At 35.1% G+C, this 19,736-nt stretch overlaps 2 protein-coding genes across 2 annotated transcripts in view; one reads left to right on the forward strand and one right to left on the reverse strand.

Annotated features, from left to right (window-relative positions):
• The first annotated feature begins 6 nt into the window (after nt 1–6).
• On the forward strand, nt 7–6,639 carry LOC121386357 (F-box only protein 22-like). The gene is made up of 5 exons (XM_041517240.1): nt 7–208; nt 654–789; nt 1,089–1,284; nt 3,281–3,626; nt 4,504–6,639. Exons 1-5 carry the CDS (start codon nt 36–38, stop codon nt 4,940–4,942), a joined length of 1,290 nt encoding a protein of 429 aa, XP_041373174.1. The 5' UTR covers nt 7–35; the 3' UTR covers nt 4,943–6,639.
• An 11,948-nt stretch (nt 6,640–18,587) lies between these two features.
• The window catches only part of LOC121386365 (solute carrier family 12 member 2-like), a 66,457-nt gene continuing 65,308 nt past the window's right edge, over nt 18,588–19,736 (reverse strand). The window contains 1 exon segment of the mRNA XM_041517252.1: nt 18,588–19,499. Within this exon segment, the coding sequence (XP_041373186.1) occupies nt 19,364–19,499 (136 nt within the window). The 3' untranslated portion in view covers nt 18,588–19,363.

Raw genomic sequence — 19,736 nt, forward strand, 5'->3', positions numbered from 1 at the left:
CCAGCATCCGTCTTATTTTATCAAGACTCACGAAAATGGAAGTACTTGGAGAGAACATCGTCGAAGAATCTACGACACGCTTTCAGTCTCAACACGAACACATTGATGACGAAACAGAACTGTGCTCATACGTGTTAACAAGCTTTCCATTTATTCTTGAAAACATTTTTCGATGTCTTACTGCGAAAAGGCTCAATACCTGTTCAAGGTATCGCCACTGGCTTTGTAGTTTCTCACTTCCGGTATTTTGTGAATTTTATTCAATGCAAAATTTATTTTTGTAATAATTTATTGGACCAGTCAGTGACATATAAATTTTGTTTTGTTAGGAAACTCCGAAATAAAACAAATTAAAAGTTGTTGTATCAGATTTAAGAAAATATGTGTATGTTAGAGGCAGTACTGAACAACTCTTTGGCTTGCTTGAAATTTCAAAGCTGACCATTTCAGTCTTAACAGTAACTGGGAACTATAGCCCTGTTGTCACACATAAACAGAATAGGGCTAGAGAACACACAAGCCACTGCTAAAAAAAACCTCCACGACACTACAGACCCACTCCTAACATGTTCACAAACTTAAATTGTTTAACACGTATGTATTTACTTTAAATTTGGTACTGTAAGTGTAATTAATTGTGTTTGTTTTTTCAGAGTTTGTAAAGTGTGGCATGCCGCAGCAAAGAAGGTGAAACATTCTAGAAAAGCAGTTGTGTGGAATTATTTCAAAGAAGAAAATGACAAGAATGGTGTTAAGAACATTGTGTCGGATGTTAAACGTTTTATAAAGGTTTGTTTAATAAAACCAGGTAAAATTGAGAGTTAACATAACTGTGTAAACAAGAAGCAAACTTACTTGCTACGCTAACAGCACTTACAGGACAAGAAATACCTGTAGATATTAATAGATCCGAAGTGATTTTATTTTCATTTCATCCTGATCCTTTTTGATATAGAGTCAGCATTGTTACTGTCTACTTTTGTAGTGGGGGGGGGGGGGGGGGGGGGGGCTGTCTTGCCTTTTAACATAATGCTATATTTTTTTAATTCTACTAGTACTAAACTGATGTTGTATTTTGATACTTTCAGAATCTTCCAGTTGAACCCAAGTTTGTTCTTTTGTTTTGTTCGACCAATCTGTTCGATGAGCCAGTGAAAGTGCACCAGTCCAATGGGCGTCGCAGTCGAGCGGCGAAAAGAGAGCGGATTGACATTGTCGAATATCTGAACAGACAACTTCCTGAAGCATGTCAGCTGTGTGCAATATCAGCTGATGGAGTCATTGGTAAGATTTCTCAGTTAGGGCTGGACACGGTCCAGTGATAAGGGGTGGGACGTAGCCCAGTGGTAAAGCACTTATTTGATGCATGGTCGGTTTGAGATCGATCCCCGTCGGTGGGCCTATTGGGCTATTTCTCGTTCCAGCCAGTGCACCACGACTGGTATATCAAAGACTGTGGTATGTTCTATCCTGTGTGGGATGGTGTGTATAAAAGAGCCCTTGCTGCATTAGGAAAATTGTAGCGGGTTTCCTCTGATGACTACGTGTCAGATTGCCAAATGTTTCACATCCAATAGCCGATGATTGATTAATTAATGTGCTCCAGTGGTGTCATTAAACAAAAAACTATTTTTTTAGTCCAGTGGTAAAGCATTTGTCTGGTGCAAGATCCATCCCTGTTGATGGGCCCATTGGGCTACTTCTCATTCCAGCCAGTGCACCACGACTGGTATATCAAAGGCTATGGTATGTCCTATCCTGTCTGTGGGATGGTGCACATAAAAGATCACTGGCTGCTAACGAAAAAGTGTAGCATGTTTCTTGAGACTATATTTCAAAATTATCAAATGTTTGACACGCAATAGCCGATGATTAATAAATCAGTGTGCTCTAGTGGTGTCATTAAAGAAACCAAACTGTAACTGGTTTCTCAGTTATCGTGTTGACAAGTTCATTTGTGCAACTTATTTCAGATATGTATCTTGTGTGAAAGAATGTATGTAGTTTGTTTTTGTTTATGAAAGCATCAGTGAAGTTAATTAAAGGGAGATAATCTGCATGTCAGTTTACTTAATTTTGGTATATATTTTTTACTTGATATTTAACTAACATTTCTGGATTATTGTGTTATTAGGTTAACTCATGCAACAGGCTTCAAAAGGTTATCTCTTGTGAAAGAAATAGTTTGTATTTGTGTTGAAAAATAAAATATTAATTTCTCTTTACTAAAGTTAATCTTAAAGGGTGATAATCCATGTATGTAAATTTTATTCTTGCACAGTTTAAACTTTACCGGTATTATTGTATAGCACATGCCATAGACACTGCATGAAATAATACAATAATTAGCTAACTCTTTATTGTAAAGCATGTGTCGGGCTTTCTGCCAGAAAATTTGTAGGTACATGAAAAATTAAACCGATCATAACATTTTAGGGTGTGTAATTTTACCATTTGCCCCTTCTTGCAGAAACAGTGTGTGTTTAATGATTACTCAGTAGATATAGCCATCTTCTTATCTCCAACTGCCTCCTGCTTTAGAATGTAATGAACACCCAGATATGGACATGTATTATAATATTGGTTAGAAATAAGCCAATAAACCTTGTGCCTCTGAAAATAGCAAGAACGATTATGGGTTAGTGATTTGTCAGAGGGTGTAGTGGTCTTACACCTACCCACTGTATCGTTAAAACTTGCTCTGGGTGGGAGCCGGTACCAGGCTGCAAACCCAGTACCTACCAGCCTTATGTCTGATGGCTTAACTGCGATGCCACCAAGGCCGGTTCTAGCAGTAGCATTCATCATTCTTCTCATCATTTGAATGTATTTTTACTAAAGGGACATTCCTGAATTTGCTGAACTTTTAAAGATGTTATCGACTAACAAAGACTTTTTAACGATTGTAGTTACATATCAAATATATTTTTCTGCATAAAATATTAGTGGCTGTATATTAAACATGTTTCTTATCGTACTAATATTTGTACTAGGTTAAAAAATATTTTATTTCCAAAAACATAATTTTTTCATACATACTAAATTATTTGAAGACAAAATCCAGTTTGGGCTTCTTACAAATATTAAGATGACCAAAAACACATTGAATATACAGACACTGATATTGTATGTTTAATCGTAGAAATATTTTATTAGTCGGAAACATCTTACAATGCAGCAAACTCAGGAATGTCCCTTTAACCCATTTGTAATTTTTATTCTCATAGGTTTGAACGAGAAGCCTATACTGACACATTTTCCTCTGTTTCAATCATTGCAGGAACCAGCAGCAACTTAAAACAGACTGAAGAAATGGAAGGCGTGCTTGCGATGTCGTGCGTTTGTTTCGCGGAGATGAATCAAGTGGATATTACCCAAATGTACTTGGACAGTGACCAGGGCAATGTGTTAGCATGCTACTGGAATGACACAGCGAAGGAGAATGAATTTGATTTTTCTCTCATTCCAAGAGACCGGCTTCTGAAAATGATCACCTTTCTGTGTGACGAACCTTTCTGCTCGCAGGAACTGAGTTTTTCACTCTACAAAATGTACAATCATCCGTTGGTTGTGGGTGGCTTCGTCGACAATGTTGTGTGTCCTCCCGCCTGGAAAAACAATCACACGTAATTATTGTTTGAAAACCTTCACAGGTGTTTTTTAATAGTGTACATAGTATTTAAGTATAATTTATTGTTTAACCTAATCTTAAAGTCCAAATGAGCTATTTTGAGAGGTTGGCAGTGGGGAGGGGGTCTTAATCACCTTTTGTGATATTCATTAAATTTTTTATCTTTGATACATGTTAAATGTTGTGGGGGTTTTTTTAAGCTTTCTGGATATTTTAATAGTTAAAGTTTAATTTATTAATATTAATGTGTTCAAATATTTGTGCATATTTTGCTCAACAGGTTTGTATACATTAGTACATAAGGCCTAGTAAGTTGTATAACTTGTGCCTAATCCATTTGTTCTTTAAAAAGCAAGTTTTTCCAAATAAGTCTCAAACTAGCATCTTTCATGGGTTAATACAAGATCTGCACCAAGTGCGTTTTATTTTGTAAGGTACTTCCAGGGGCCTGCCCCTTTGTACGGTACTTCTAGGACTCATCCTGCCCATTGCCAAATTAGCCAAGTGCAATTTTTTTTCATACAAAGTGGCTATAACATTTAGTAGCTGGCTAACAAAATGTCTTTTAAATTATCCATTTTTTAATCATTTCCAAACAAATATCCTATATATCTGAAAATTGACTCAAACAAAAACAATTCTAGTGTGAACCCTGACTGCAATGCAGCATGAATAGTGGTTTCCCCCCGAAAACCCTCGACTAAAATAGTAAAGTACAGTAACTCTATCCACTGAGATAGCTGCTCGTCATTTGTCAATGTGGAGACGTAATTCAAATTGAAACTGTGACATCGCTCATTAACCTGTCAGTTTTCATGCCAGTGGATTTTGTGAAGGAAATGTTTACATAGTTAAACTTGCTCTATTTACAGGATGGACAGTCCATTTTTATGCTGCGTAGGATTTGGTGGAGAAAACCTGCAGGTCGCGTCGGTGATTCTTAAAGACGACGTCAAGAACAAAGATGAAGTGGCTAAAGTGATAAAAACTCTGAAAGACGTCGGCCTGCCCGAAGAAAACAGTCTCGCGTTCATGTTCGCGTGCATCGGTCGAGGCCAGAACCATTACCAGGAACCCGACGTTGAATCGAAAATATTTCACAAATACTTTCCTAAAACACCGTTGCTGGGTTTCTTCGGCAATGGGGAGGTTGGCTTCCAGTATCCGCTAAATCCAGTGCCGTCGTCGGATTTCGACAAGGCAGTCGTACAGAATCACTTCAAGACAAGCCAGACACACTACATGAACACACATCCACCCAAACTTTACCATGCTTACACCACAGTGTTTTCTCTGATGTCGTTTAGTTGATGTTTCATGCCGTGTGTGTGTGTTGGGGAGACAACTCCTCTTTGTGCTTCTGTATATTTTCTAAGCAGTGTAATTGCTTCTTTACGGATGAACATTTATATTCAGCTGGCAGTATGTAGTTTTGTAGCACAGTCTAAAATGAACTGAAGCATAATATTATGTAGAATAAACAAAAAAAAACAGCAATTGACATTGATTGCCAATGCTTAAAAAGTGACATACGAAGTGATTACAGTACAAAATCTGTACTTATACATCTCAACAATTTTGCTGGACAAAAAAAACAAAACTGCCTAAAGCTGAGTTTCTGTGTGTAATTGCTTTGATGTTCAAGGAGTTAAGAACATTTTCATAGAAAATATTTTGTTATGTTGACAAGCTTCAGCTGTTTGTGCAAATCTACTCACAACTTTTCTACAGGTGGAACAAAATGAAATCCAGAAGTAGATCTCTAATAATGTGCACAGTTGTACGATCGACCAAGCCTACCGCCCCAAACCAACCGAAGTGGTCCCATTTTGTTTCTAGTGTTACCCAGTGTTATCCAAAACTCAGGGCTAGCTCTGGCTCCACAGAACATTTCGCCAAATTATTTATTAAACTTCAAAAATTGCAGAAACCCTGTTATTTTAAACAAAATTTCAATTATTTCATGAAATTAATTCACCAAATTAAAATAAAATTCGCCATATGTTTTTGAAATTCGCAATTGGCGAATTTGGCGAATGCCAGAGCTAGCCCTGCAAAACTGGTATATACCAAATTTTCTTTTGAGCAAGATTTAGCCCCATCGGCAGAATGCTATTGCTCACTTGGAGTGCTTGGGTCATATGGTGGAACTTCCTCACTTAACCCATTAGGTCGTCCCTACCCCCACCCACCTCAACCAATGCCACACAACTGGTATATCAACGGCTATGGTATGTGCTGTCCTGTCCTGTCGGGGAATTTGTGCATATAAATGTTCCTTGTAGCAGGGTTTTTCTAAAGATTATGTATCAGAATTACCACCTGTTTTGTATCCAGTAGCTGATGATTAATTAGTCATGCTCTTCATGCTAGTCTGTGCACCACAGCTTGTATAACAAAGACCATGGTATGTGCTATCCTGTCTGTGGGATGGTGCATATACAAATCCCTTGCTGCTAATGGAAAAATGTAGCAGGTTTCCTCTCTAAGACTATATATTCATTAGTAGTACTCTTCATGCTAGTCAGTGCACCACAACTTGTATAACAAAGGCCATGGTATGTGCTATCCGGTCTGTGGAATGCTGCATATAAAACATCGCTTGCTACAATTGGAAAAATGTAGGAGGTTTCTTCTCTAAGACTATGTCAAAATTACCAAATGTTTCATGATGTGCTCTAGTGGTGTCATTAAACAAAAACTAACTAGTAGTAATTTTTATGTGGAATCAACAGGTTCAGGTTTGTTCACACAAATACCAAATGTTACAATTATACTGACGACACATGAAGAGGTATTTTAAACTACTGCAGTGTGTCCACGTCTCCTTTATTTCAAAGAATCTCCTTTATTTCATGATTCTGCTAGATCTCCTTTATTTCCTCCTTTTTGGGGAAAAAAAAAAGATTGTCTACATTTTTATTTGCTTATTTCCTCGCAATTGAGTGTGTAATTGACTTTTATACTTTCAAATTGAGCTCCTTCTGCAATAAAACACTGGTTTATAAGGGTGTATTGTCTGTTTTCCCATTCATGTCTATATTATAAGTGTATTCGACAAAGGACATTCCCCTCCCGCAGCCGCAAATAAAGCCTACAACTTTATCTATTTTCATTTCAAGTCTGCAGACACACTGTACTGAGGTAATGTTAAACAGACATGCAGGAAATTATGCAGAAGGGGGTCTAGACTAGTGAGGGAAGTTTCTAGGTTCGAGTCGCAATCTCCTGGAAAATGGATTTATAAAAAGGAAAAAAAATCTGCTTCGAATGATGGTTTCGACCCCCCCACCCCCCCGTATTGTCCATTAAATTTTTTCTGAAGGCATGCAAGATGTAGGTTTGTGTTTTCCAAATCATCACAAGCCTGTTCAGTTTGGTAAGTATTTATTAATACATGTACATAAGCTATAGACAATGGCTAGCTTATACAATGTATTATTATTGTGTTATTAAAATTTAAAAAATCATGCCCACTTTTCTTCCAAAAACTATCGATTCTTATATTACTGTGTATAAAAATAACAACAAATGTTTTTAAATAAATGTTTTATTGCAGCCATGGTTATAAATATCTGGTTCAAAATTATGTCATGATAACAACATCCTTTTATGAATTCTAATAAAAATAAAAACTGGTCCACAAAATTCCAGCTAATTGGCATGGCTTTTCTTTACCATTTCTGATCCTTGTGGGGTTTTTTTTACAACAATGCATTAGTACATTACACAAGTTATGAATAAAGAGTATTACATTTTAATTACATCATAAATGACAAAGTCGGACAACAAATAATTGACATACCTAGTTTATCACCAGGGGTGGTTTTGGGCTCATTGATATTGATTATTAAGAATGATTATACAGTCAAATTTCATTATATGGCCCTCTGTAATCCAAGAGATATCTCAATGGTTAAGAAACTAGTCTATGGCATAATTTTCATCAACAACTTTACAGCATTAAAAATGCATCAGAGGGTTCATTGAAAAGGAAGTAGATATCAAAGAATTGAACAATTAAGGCAGATTTTAAAATTTGTTAACCACTGGTTAAGCTAACTAACTTTCCAACAACCGGCCCTGGTTTCATTTTAACAACTTTCATATTCACCAGGGGCCTAATTTACTAAACTCTTGCAAATTTGCAATCTCGCAGTGCAGTGCTAAAAGACTTACAAAGAGGATGCTTTGTTGTCCAGCAGAGCCCAAGAGCGCTTTGTGAATTAGGCCCTGGATTGAAATCCATTTGAACTCTGTTAGTGATAAACAAACTTTGTACAAATGGCAGAGCACCGACTGATGGGAAATCTCCATAAAATGGGTAAACAATGCCACTGTCACAGTTAAAATATATACTGGTACATACAATCAACACACAAGAACTTAAAATATATGTTAACCCTGTAAATTCTCAGGTTATCACAGATGAAAAAGACCTTTGTCAAAAAAAAGAAAAGAAATATAAATAAAGAAAAGTATGGGTTATTGTGAATTTTGCATCAAAGAACAAGGATACAACCAGACCGTTCTGATTTTTGTCTTGCTAATTCCAAACTTGCTGCATATTTGGTGATGGGAGGGGGGGGGGGGGGGGGGGGGGGGGGGGAGATTCTGTAAATCTGTGTTACTTCTCACCTTAAATGAGTTGAATTATATATCTCAGAATTTTTAACAATTATTTTCCAAATGTCATATCCAGGTTTGTGTCTAGAATACCTAAATATTAACAAAACTAAAAAGTGAAATGTTTATTTACGCTAAACACCTCAACTTGCCCAAACAGATGTAAAGATGGACAGAGTAAGTAATTGAAAAAAAGTAGTTTGTTTTATTTAACGACGCCACTAGAGCACATTGATTTTTTATCTTATCATCGGCTATTGGACATCAAACATATGGTCATTCTGACACTGTTTTTAAGAGGAAACCCGCTGTCGCCACATAGGCTACTCTTTTACAACATGGAGTAAGGGATCTTTTATTTGCGCTTCCCACAGGCAGGATAGCACAAACCATGGCCTTTGTTGAACCAGTTATGGATCACTGGTCGGTGCAAGTGGTTTACACCTACATGTATCCAATGAGCCTTGTGGAGCACTCACTCAGGTTTTGGAGTCGTATCTGGATTAAAAATCCCATGCCTCGACTGGGATCCGAACCCAGTACCTACCAGCCTTAGACCGATGGCCTAACCAGGGAGTAAGTAATTAAATTGATCCCAATTTTGATTTAGTTTACCAGTTTTATGATGAAAAAAAGAAATGGCACATACTTTGTTCATGAAGTCAATATAAGTAATGACCATACTTCTTCTGTTAATAACATTAGTAAGATAATAGTAATTATTAAAATTTTCACATGCAAATCACGTGTGTGCTCTCAACAAATGCATTAAAAAAATACATAAATTAACTGATTGTCCAAACCTACCACAACCGCATCAGAGAAAGGTGAAGGCCACTGTTTGTAAACCTATATGACCCTAATCTTATCAAAACTGTATTATAACCGTGGTATAAGCACCACCTGACTCAAATCTACTAAAAATCTAATTGTTTGTTATAATAAGACCAAATAGTCGCTATAAGTAATCCACCATTAAATAATTAACAAACTATTTGGGCATTGTATAAAACTCCGATATATAACATAATTGTCTAACTGTATTCTGAATGATATCACTTGCAATAAAGACATTATTCCTGTTAAATTTCTTCTTTTTTTTTAAAAAGAAAAAAAAGGTTTGGGGCATTTTATTTTAAAAATCAAAGGACCACAAAACTTTTTTTTTGTAAATAAAAACAAATTCCCAGATAACCATACATATAATAAACCGTAAATAAACAGCAAATAAATAGACAATATTCCACAGAAACACACACACATACATTGTACACAGTGTTTGAAGTAAGCAGTTGGATTTCTTGAAATAAAGTATTCAACATGATTATGGCAGCAAAATAAAGCAATTATAAATTATATGGCACGAACAACACTCGCTAAACTGAATAAGAACCAACAAACAGTACACAAAGAAAAGTCCATCTTGGCCCCATGAAGCTAAATCACCTGTAAAACAATAACATGAAGATTAATACAACTAAATAGTAGTGTTCAAAAATCTTACTTTTACTGGAAATAAAATATAATACACATACTAGTATTTAAATCCATAATTTAACATAAACATATCACTGTAAACCGGGGAAAAAATTGTGTGCGTATTAATTTTGTGTCGTTCGCACCCAATCTCAAGTTGTGAAATTTATATGCACATATTATCTGCACCCACATTATTTTTTACAGATGTCAGCGGTCATTTGCAAAATTTAAACGTCGCGAACTTGCGCTAAGGTGCGTATTCGTGAAAAAACCTTGTTGCAATATTAATCCGGTTTACAGTATTCAGTTGTTCTGTCAGTAGTAGATGACAATTTGTAAAGACCACCTTATAATATCCATGTTTGTCAAGTTTAAGAGTTATCCAATGAGACATAATTATAGTTGTGTGAACTCAATATTGATCTCCAAATTTCCTGTATATATCAATTAAGTGTTGGTTCAGGACTTCGCCTGTCTAGCTTGTAACATTTTTTTTTATCACTGATACGATTTTCTTTGATGTACATGATTTTGAAGAGACAAGCACAACATTATACAACTTTGACAGACAAACTAGTAATAAACAGAAGCGTTAACTATATAAACATACTATATAAGCAGTTGAAATAACTTAAAAACAGAACACAGACTAATAAATGCATAAATGTTAAAACAAAGAAAAATATTTTACATGTGTCAAGATAAACAACTACATGCAAGTTACACTCAACGAGTGTCCGACTGAAAGCTAAACACAAACACACACAACAAATCTAAACCCATTACAAGTTAATCCTTATTGTGATCTACTGACCAACTTCTTTGGCAACATGTTAAAAGACATGAACATACAAGTTAGACTGACATGGCATTAGTTTAATGCAAAACATCCATGCAGCCATGAATCATATTTTTTGTAATTGTCATATTATAATATATCTCCATACACCTTTTCTTATACGATTTATTTCTTCTTCTTTTTTTAAACCTGATCATTATTATGTGATTATGATATAATGGCTCCGCTATTTAATTTTCAATCTTGTCGGTAGTAAATAATTCATTAATTAGTAAAATGTTAAATTTCTATTTCAAATGTTTAAATTAAAAAAAAAAACATCAGCAAATTCAAAATTGCCAAAATATCTCTATTAGTTTGTGAAGATAGCCCCCAAAGAATCATAGTACCAAGTTTCAGAACTATCCAATCAAAACTGTTAGAAGATTTTTTTTTTTTTTTTAATTTAATAAAAATTAAAAAATATCTGTATTCATTTGTGGCAAGTGCCCCAGAGAATCATTGTACCAAGTTTGAGAATAATTTAATCAAAACTGTAGACAATAAAGGAAACATTGATGGACAGACGCCAAACAAATCTGTATAGCAGATATAAAAATTAATTAATTAAAAAAGAAAAAAGAAGAAAAAAAGGACTTAAATTGTGACAAAACATGATCTGCCATTTTTAAATTTGAATGGTTTATGATGAATACATATCTTCATAAAGTTTAATGATTGTTTGGAGTAGGGTTTCTTTCTCTTTTTTTTGTATGTTTATTTTTTTAATGATAATTACATGTGTCCAATAAGAAACAGCTCTACTATCCCTATATACTGTAAGCTATTGTTTACATACATAAAGAGCACCTAGAACATATTAATTTGAAACATAGAACTCAACAAAAAACCACAACAAAGAAACAGACAAATATTATATACATGTATCATTATTGGCAACAATTAACTGTAACCTATATTACATATACATAGTACAAGTTTCAAAATACAATTCACTAGTGGAGATAAGACTTTGACTTCACTTTTCAAATGCACCAAAGGTTAAATGTCATAGGATCCAGTACAACTGTACAGTAATAGCAACTGTACAGCAATAGCAATACACACACAACCGTAATCTGATCATTTCAAAATCATCATAGGTAAAAGTATTCACATTACATACAAGTTACACGAACGACAAACATCTTGCATAGCTAGGGGTCTATTTCACATTAAATAACCAACAAAATATCATCCAATCTCAACTTTTAGTGTAATCAATGGTCAGCCAGTGGTCATGGTATCCAATCAACACTTACAGTGCCATAGCTAGGGGTGGGGTGGGGGGCAGTTGCATTAATATTTTAATCATGCTTCTTTTTAATTTACTAACCATTGATTATTATTTTTCTCATTTTATTGCGGAGGAAGGAGGGTGAGGGAATCAGTTTCCAAAATCCAAATCCAGAAAGCATTATAGAAACTTAGATAAAATTTTCTTCTTAACCGTTTAAGGAGTTTTAGACTCTTAACTTCTGTTGCCCCCACCCCCAAACAAAAAATCCTAGCTACGGCCCTGGGCGCCGTTCCACAAAGCGATCTTAGCCCTAAGATCACCTTAAGTGCATAGCTACGTGCTAAGATCGCTTCATGGAACGGGGCCCTGACAGATATCCACCAACATTGTATGAATGATTAGCAGTATGTACAACCCTACTTTGCATAGCTTTCCATCATAGTCCACACATTTGGACGAGATTACAAACAGGTGTATATATACACATCACAGCAAGAGAAGTGCTTCCTCAAAGCAGGTAGACAGGACAAGAAATAACATTTGTTTAATGACACCACAGCACATTTTAAACAATGGCTATTTGGTGTCTGACACATGCTTACCCTAGTTTGACATATGTTTACAATACTTCCAGAATGAGTGAGAAATAATGTTTGTTTAATTAACTCCTCAGCAGTTTAAACAATAGCTATCAGGGGCCTAATTCACAAAGCTCTCTTAGGCTCTGCTACACAACAAAGCATTCTCTTTGCAAGTCTTTTTGCACTGCACTGCGAGATCGCAAAGTTGCGAGAGTTTAGTGAATTAGGCCCCTGGTGTCTAACATGCTTACCCTAATTTGACATTTGTTTACAAGACTTACAGAATGAGTAAGAAATAATATTTGTTTAATGACACCTCAGCACATTTTAAACAATGGCTATCTGGTGTCTAACATATGCTTATGTCGACATTTGGTTACAGGAGTTGAATAGTTAAGTTTTGACACCAGATTTTCAGAGTGAGAGAATTTTTTTAGAGTTGTGTGAAAAGTTCTGTTACAGGATTTGAGAAGTGAGACATTTAGTTACAGGACATCCAGAATGAGTGAGAAATAATGTTTCTATAACGATACCTCAGCACATTTTAAACAATGGCTATCTGGCGTCTAACATATGCTTACTTCGAATGAGTGAGAAATAATGTTTCTATAACGATACCTCAGCACATTTTAAACAATGGCTATCTGGTGTCTAACATATGCTTACTTCGAATGAGTGAGAAGTCTTTTTAGAGGATTTCTAGAGTAAGAATAGAGTAAGAGTTTTGTCAATGGATTTCTAGAGTCAGAAGTTTTGTCTCGGGATTTAAAGACTGTAAGAAGTTCTCGATTTCAAGACTGTTACAAGCTATGTCAAAGGATTTTAAAACTGAGAAGTTCTGTCAAAAGGATTTCTAAGAGTTATTTTAAAAACTTACTAGCCAAGATTAAAAATTTATTAGCCCTACTTTACTTTAAGTTAATACAATTTTACTAAAATTTTAATAATAGTAATAATCGGAACCTAAAGAGAGAGATAGAGCAGGATAATCCTATTAACAAAATAGATTGAACTGCAACATTTGACCAAAAATAATTCACTAGCCGTCAGGCATGGCAATATTAGCTATTTACTAGTCCAACATTGAATATCACTAACCATGGGAGTGGGGCTACCATAATCTAGAAGCCCTACATTAAGCACTTAGGCATCGCTCCATTCAGTTGGCGTTCCTCTTTTCAAAGTGATGAATATATACATAATGAGTGTCTATAATAATATACAACTATCATAAAATAACTCATATAATTTTACAACTTACAAAATACTAACAATATCAGGCAGTGAATGAAAACTATACAGGTTTTAATTGCAGTATCTCATCAGTATGAAAGATACCTCAGACAGGGCTGTGGTATCAATTTAAAATTAAATTCTCAAATGATCTTCAAGATGCTGAAAACTAAACCAAGGCCCCATTTTACGAAGTGATCTTAGATTGCTTCGTAAAACAAAGCCTGGTTAAATAAGGTAATTTTTTCAGCATTTCAGGTCAAATTCAGATAATTTTATAAAAATTATTTGACACAAAAAAGGCTGAACTTATATACAAACATGACAAATCTCAAACCCTTGCTGACATGATCATAAGCTACAGCTGCAGTTTCCTTTCTGGGTGTTAATATTATTTTATTAAAACGAACACAAATATTGCCTTGGTAAAAGGTAAATGTTTTTACTAACAGTTATTGTCAACTACCTTCAAGTAAATATAACAATTCTTATATCACTACTTAAGGAAATATGTCCTGAAGACAGTGAAGTGTACCCATATTTTTCAGTAAAGAAATTCTGCAGCTATACGAATTAACCTCTATATTTCTTTTGCCTTTCTTTTAAGGAAACATTGACTTGTTTATGGCCTATCTATGTGCAACAGCAAAAATATGTTGAACAACACAAAGGGAATAGTAATTTTTAAAAAATAAACTTGGCTTATCTGTCTCAAATGCTTTAATAATAAAAATATTTCCAAAATAGCAGCATTAAATATACTGAAATCTAGTATACTACTAGCAAGAAATAAGAAAGATCAAAGACTAGCAATAAGCTATTGCAACAGCTTCCTGTGATTTAAAAAACATTTTGTGGGAAAAAAACTATCAGTGTTCTAGCCAGAAATTTGAAAGGGCAAGGCACTAGTTTAATTGTAGGGCATTTTTTAAAGTGAATGTTGTATTTTTAAAGGCAAATGCTGGATATCATCAAATATTTAACATTCAATAAAAATCATACATGTATGTATAGATATGAAGCACAAATTAATATTTTAATCATGCTTCTTTTTAATTTACTAACCATTGATTATTAATTTTTCTCATTTTATTGCGGAGGAAGGAGGGTGAGGGAATCAGTTTCCAAAATCAAATTTTTATTCTTAAATATGCATTATTGATGAAAACATACATTCATAGCCTTAGGTATAAAAAATGTACCAATGCACAAAATATCATTGATCAAAGCACATATATATGAATAATGCAAAGTTAAATAATGTGTTGATTTAATTCAGTTTTAAACATAAATAAGAATAAAGCCATGTTTCCATCAAAACCTCCAGCAGAGCCCCCTTCCATGAAATAATCGTAGCTAAGGTTAATTGTAGTGACTTACAGTGAGTCTTATGTCTGGCACATGCAAAATTTACAATTGTTCTGGACACAAAGCAACCTTACAGTAGTCATAAGTGCCTGTTTAACGATTAAAATCTTCTGTGTGAAAAAATTAATTACTTTTAATTAACTTGTTGGTTACCGACTATTCTGACCATCTCTTATGTACATGTATTAATCCGTATCAGACATCAACAAAGTAACTTTGCCAGTTGATTTGCAAAGCAATAAGTGCCAAACACATAAGACATGTCCTAAAATGGTTTTCATCAAACACCGAGTTTCATAAATGGTATTATGTGCATATTAGATCTATTTCAACAAAATATAAGTTTGTACCCTTCATAAAAAAACCCACCAAATCATCAGCTAACTGCCATTTGACACTTGTGTTAGAGGCTTATAACTGTCTCATACCAACTGTAAATTTTAACTGTAATTTACGACAATAAGCTACACCATGGGGTGAAAAGGGCTGGCGATTGTGGAAAAAAGTTAAGATTACAACAGTAGGTTATTTATGACGATAGTAGTGCTAAGATCATTTCGTGGAAGGAGGCCCAGGGCCTCATTCCATGAAGCTATCTTAGCCCTAAGATCACCTTAAGTGCATAACTACCTTATTTAGTTATGGCGATCTTAGCGCTGAGATCGCTTCATGGGACAGGGCCCAGGACCTCATTTTACGAAGCGTTCTTAGTGCTGAGATAATTTTATAAAATGGGGCCCTGGCCAGCAGATCAATGCAGAATAAAAACAATGTATGGAAACACAATCACAGACCATCTGCTACTTTGGTCTCATAAAATATGTCTTTAGTCTCTGCGTAGATCTGTGTCAGTCACAGATGTGTTACAGATTTTATGAAAACCAAGAATAACTGCCACCTTAAATACTAAGTTTATCTAAGTCAGTCATACATATATAGGTTAAAATATACCACATACATGAAAGAACAAATGGTACCTTAGTTTTATCTAAGTCAATGATACAGATACATGTGTATATGTTAAAACATAGCAAATACATGTATGAACAAATGATACCTTTGACATTCAGATATGTTATATTATATGGTCAATTGTAAATTCACATATGAATAATTCCATATTAAATACAGTCTAAAATTAGGATATATTAATTCAGTTTTAAATATAGGTTAAAATATACTATGTATTAACAAATGATACCTTAGAGATTCAGAAAGAGTATATTATTACATCAATTGTAAATACACATGAATAATTCCATATTAAAGTAAAGTCGTTTTTTTTATTTAACAATGCCACTAAAGCACACTGATTTTTGTATCTTATCATCAGCTATTGGACGTCAAACATATGGTCATTCTGACACTGTTTTTTAGAGGAAACCCGCTGTCGCCACATAGGCTACTATTTTCATGACAGGCAGCAAGGGATCTTTTATTTGCGCTTCCTACTGGCAGGACAGCACAAACCATGGCCTTTGCTGAACCAGTTATGGATCACTGGTCGCTGCAAGCGGTTTACACCTACCCATAGAGCCTTGTGGAGCACTCACTCAGGGTTTGGAGTCGGTATCTGATTAAAAATCATTTATTACACATTTAACTATTCTAGCAAAGCGTAAATACACATGTATCAGAAACAGTCAAAATTTATTTGGTGCGGAGTTGAAAGCAAAGATTGCTTTGCTTCTCAAAATTTTAAAGGGACATACCCTGGTTTTTAAACACCAAGGCATATTTTTTACTATTATAGCCAATTTTGGTAACTGAAATCATACTTTACTCAGATTTTATTGTTTAGATTATCCATTTGAATTGTTTTTGGTCATGCTGGTGTTTTTAGTATCACAAAATGCATTTCTCATATTTTGAAAAACACTCGTGTGTCTGAGAAGTAACAGTTATGGAGTAAAGTTTTAGTCTATTTTTAGAGGGTATTTCACCATTTCAAAGTCACAGACTCATGTTTCATTCAATTGTAACTTCATCCAAATGTATTTCAGGTTTGTAGATTAACTAAACTTAGTGTTAATTTTCACAGGTTGAAACTAGGGTCTATCCCTTTTAACTAATGGTAACGACAGCAACAGCAGCCACGGCTGCATGCGTGTCTGCCATTGTGTAAAGAAATGACAGACGTGTTTCCAAAACAAAGTCTCTCAAAACAAAGTATGTGTATCGTCAAATGTCTCGGAGCCTTTGTAGATGTATCATAGGCTTAAGTGTCCATTTTCACAGGTTGAAACTAGGGTATGCGACTAAGTTGGAAGCAAATGTTAGAAATTGAGACGCCTTTCAAGAAAAATAGTGTGGAAATTAGAGAATGTATTAGACTTGCTGTATGACCTTTTCAAACAGAAATTCTGAGACAAATGTAGATAAAAGCTTATGACAAAAATGAGTATGTGTGCTAAAAGGTAGGACTTTGGCGTATTTATATAGATGTAGAAATTAGTACAATGTCTAATCAAGTTAGTATGATGTCTATAGAAGTTAGTACAATGTCTACAGAGTATAAGCAGCTTCCAGAATGCTACAAATAGATCAAACATTCAGCTGTCAGCACCCAAGCTTGTTGAGCATTAAATTTATCATTGCAACAAACAGCTCTTATTTAACTACACAAGCTTGATGTGTACAAGAATTAAACAATCAGTTTTCAATTCAACTAACATGGTAGCCAATAATACAAAATATTAGATCCAATAGTCGGTTTTCATTTCACTAGACAAACTTCATGTGTACTACAGGGGCCTAGCTTGGGATTTTCAGGTGGTATGCAGACTTTTTCGGCAATGGAATAAAACGCTATTGGCTGTGCGTTTACATCATATATTTTAATTTTAAAAAAGAAATATTTGTAATCTTAGGTGGTACGCAGCTGCATACCTGCGTAAATGGAAGCTAGGCCCCTGCACTAGAATTAAACAATGGGGGCAGAATTTGCAAAGCATGTGTATGTCTTACACGCATGTAGCTATATACATTTACACGTACAATGCTTAACGACCAGTGTTTAACAAAAACAGGCTGCATAAATTTGGCCTTATGTTTTCAATTCAACTAACATGCTTACTAAGTATGAAAATATAGATTGAACTGTCGGTTTTCGATTCTCATTTTACTGGACAACCTGCCGAGTATTGGGATTACATTAAACAATCGACTTTTATTCAACTACACAAGCTCAGTGTGTACTAGAAGTAAACAGTCACCTTTCATTTCAGTTAGCCAGCTTACTGAGTAATTGAAATAGATCATAAAGTTAGTTTTCATCTTGCTGAACAAACCTTCTGAGTATTAGGTGCAAATTCCATTTGTCTGTAATCCGTATGTGAATATATATGTATACATCAACTGCAATGTATAATCTGTAGCAATCAGTTTCTATGCAAGTAGGTCGAGTAGATTCCATCTCCATATGCACATGCATTAATAATTATATACACATATATGCATACAGATTACTAACTTTTTTCCGCTTATTTTCATGCTTATATCCAATTAAGGTTCAAGCACGCTGTCCTGGGCACACACCTCAGCTATCTGGGCTGTCTGTCCAGGACAGTGGGTTAGTTGTTAGTTGGTTAGTGGTTAGTGAGAAAGAAGAGGATGTAGTGGCCTTACACCTACCCACTGAGCCCTTAAGAACTCGCTTTTGGGTGGGGGCCGGTACCGGGCTGAGAACCCTGTACCTACCAGTCTGTAGTCCGATGGAATTACTAACTAATGGAATTTGCGCTTTAAGATCACAACAAACATTCAGCTGTTATTTTTCTACCCGTTTGCCAAGCTGTATAAAAACACTGAAGAGTCGGTTTTCATGTCACTTAACAAACCTGCTGAGTATTAAATTACCGTCTTTGCCAGGAAAGGCAAACAATCACTCACACCCCATCACACTCACTTGTAAAGTTTGTGGCGAGTGGCAACTTCCTCATTTTGCAATTCATTTTTTACTGAACCATTCTTTGAAACTTCATGCGACTGTTCGTCTAGCACCATTTTAGGAATGTAATCTTCAGCTCACCTTGATTTTTTTTTGTTCGTGGCGATGACAGAGATTACATCAAACCATTAACATTATTTCTCTACATGAGCTAGCTTAGAACTAGGAGCAGTGGCTCGAGACATTGCTCTAAAGTCAAGTATATTAGATTCCAGTGAACAATCGGACTTTGAACAATTGAACTAGCTTAGAACTAGGAGCAGTGGGTCGAGGCACTGGTCTAATACCAAGTATATTAGATTCGTGAACAATCAGTTGTTATTGGACTACATGAGCTAGCTTAGAACTAGGAGCAGTGGGTCGGCACACTGGTCTAAAACCAAGTGTATTAGATTCGACTACAGGTGCTTGCTAAGTACTAGGAGTAGTAGGTGAGGACGCTGGTCTGGTTTCCACGGAGCAGCAGGATGGGTGGCATGTTCTTCGTAAGCGTGTCAAGCCAGGCCATGTAGAGTCCTGCAGAACAGGTCGATTTACGAGGCATCGGCAACGACCTGAAAGTACACAAAACAAAAAGATAATGAGCTGAATTTGAAAAAACCTGCTTTTGAATTCTACGCATGTAACTATAAGTATTTACAATGCTTAAACACTTGTTATAGAAAAAAATATCCAGGCCTCAGTTTTTCAAAACAGTCATTACCAATTGATGTACTGCAAAATAATTAGGGTTTTTTAAAGTTTTTGTTTTCACAAAATTTCTACAACTTGAAAGTTAAAATTTGTTTTGT

Source organism: Gigantopelta aegis, chromosome 2 (assembly GCF_016097555.1).
Source record: "Gigantopelta aegis isolate Gae_Host chromosome 2, Gae_host_genome, whole genome shotgun sequence".
Lineage (NCBI taxonomy): Eukaryota > Metazoa > Mollusca > Gastropoda > Neomphalida > Peltospiridae > Gigantopelta > Gigantopelta aegis.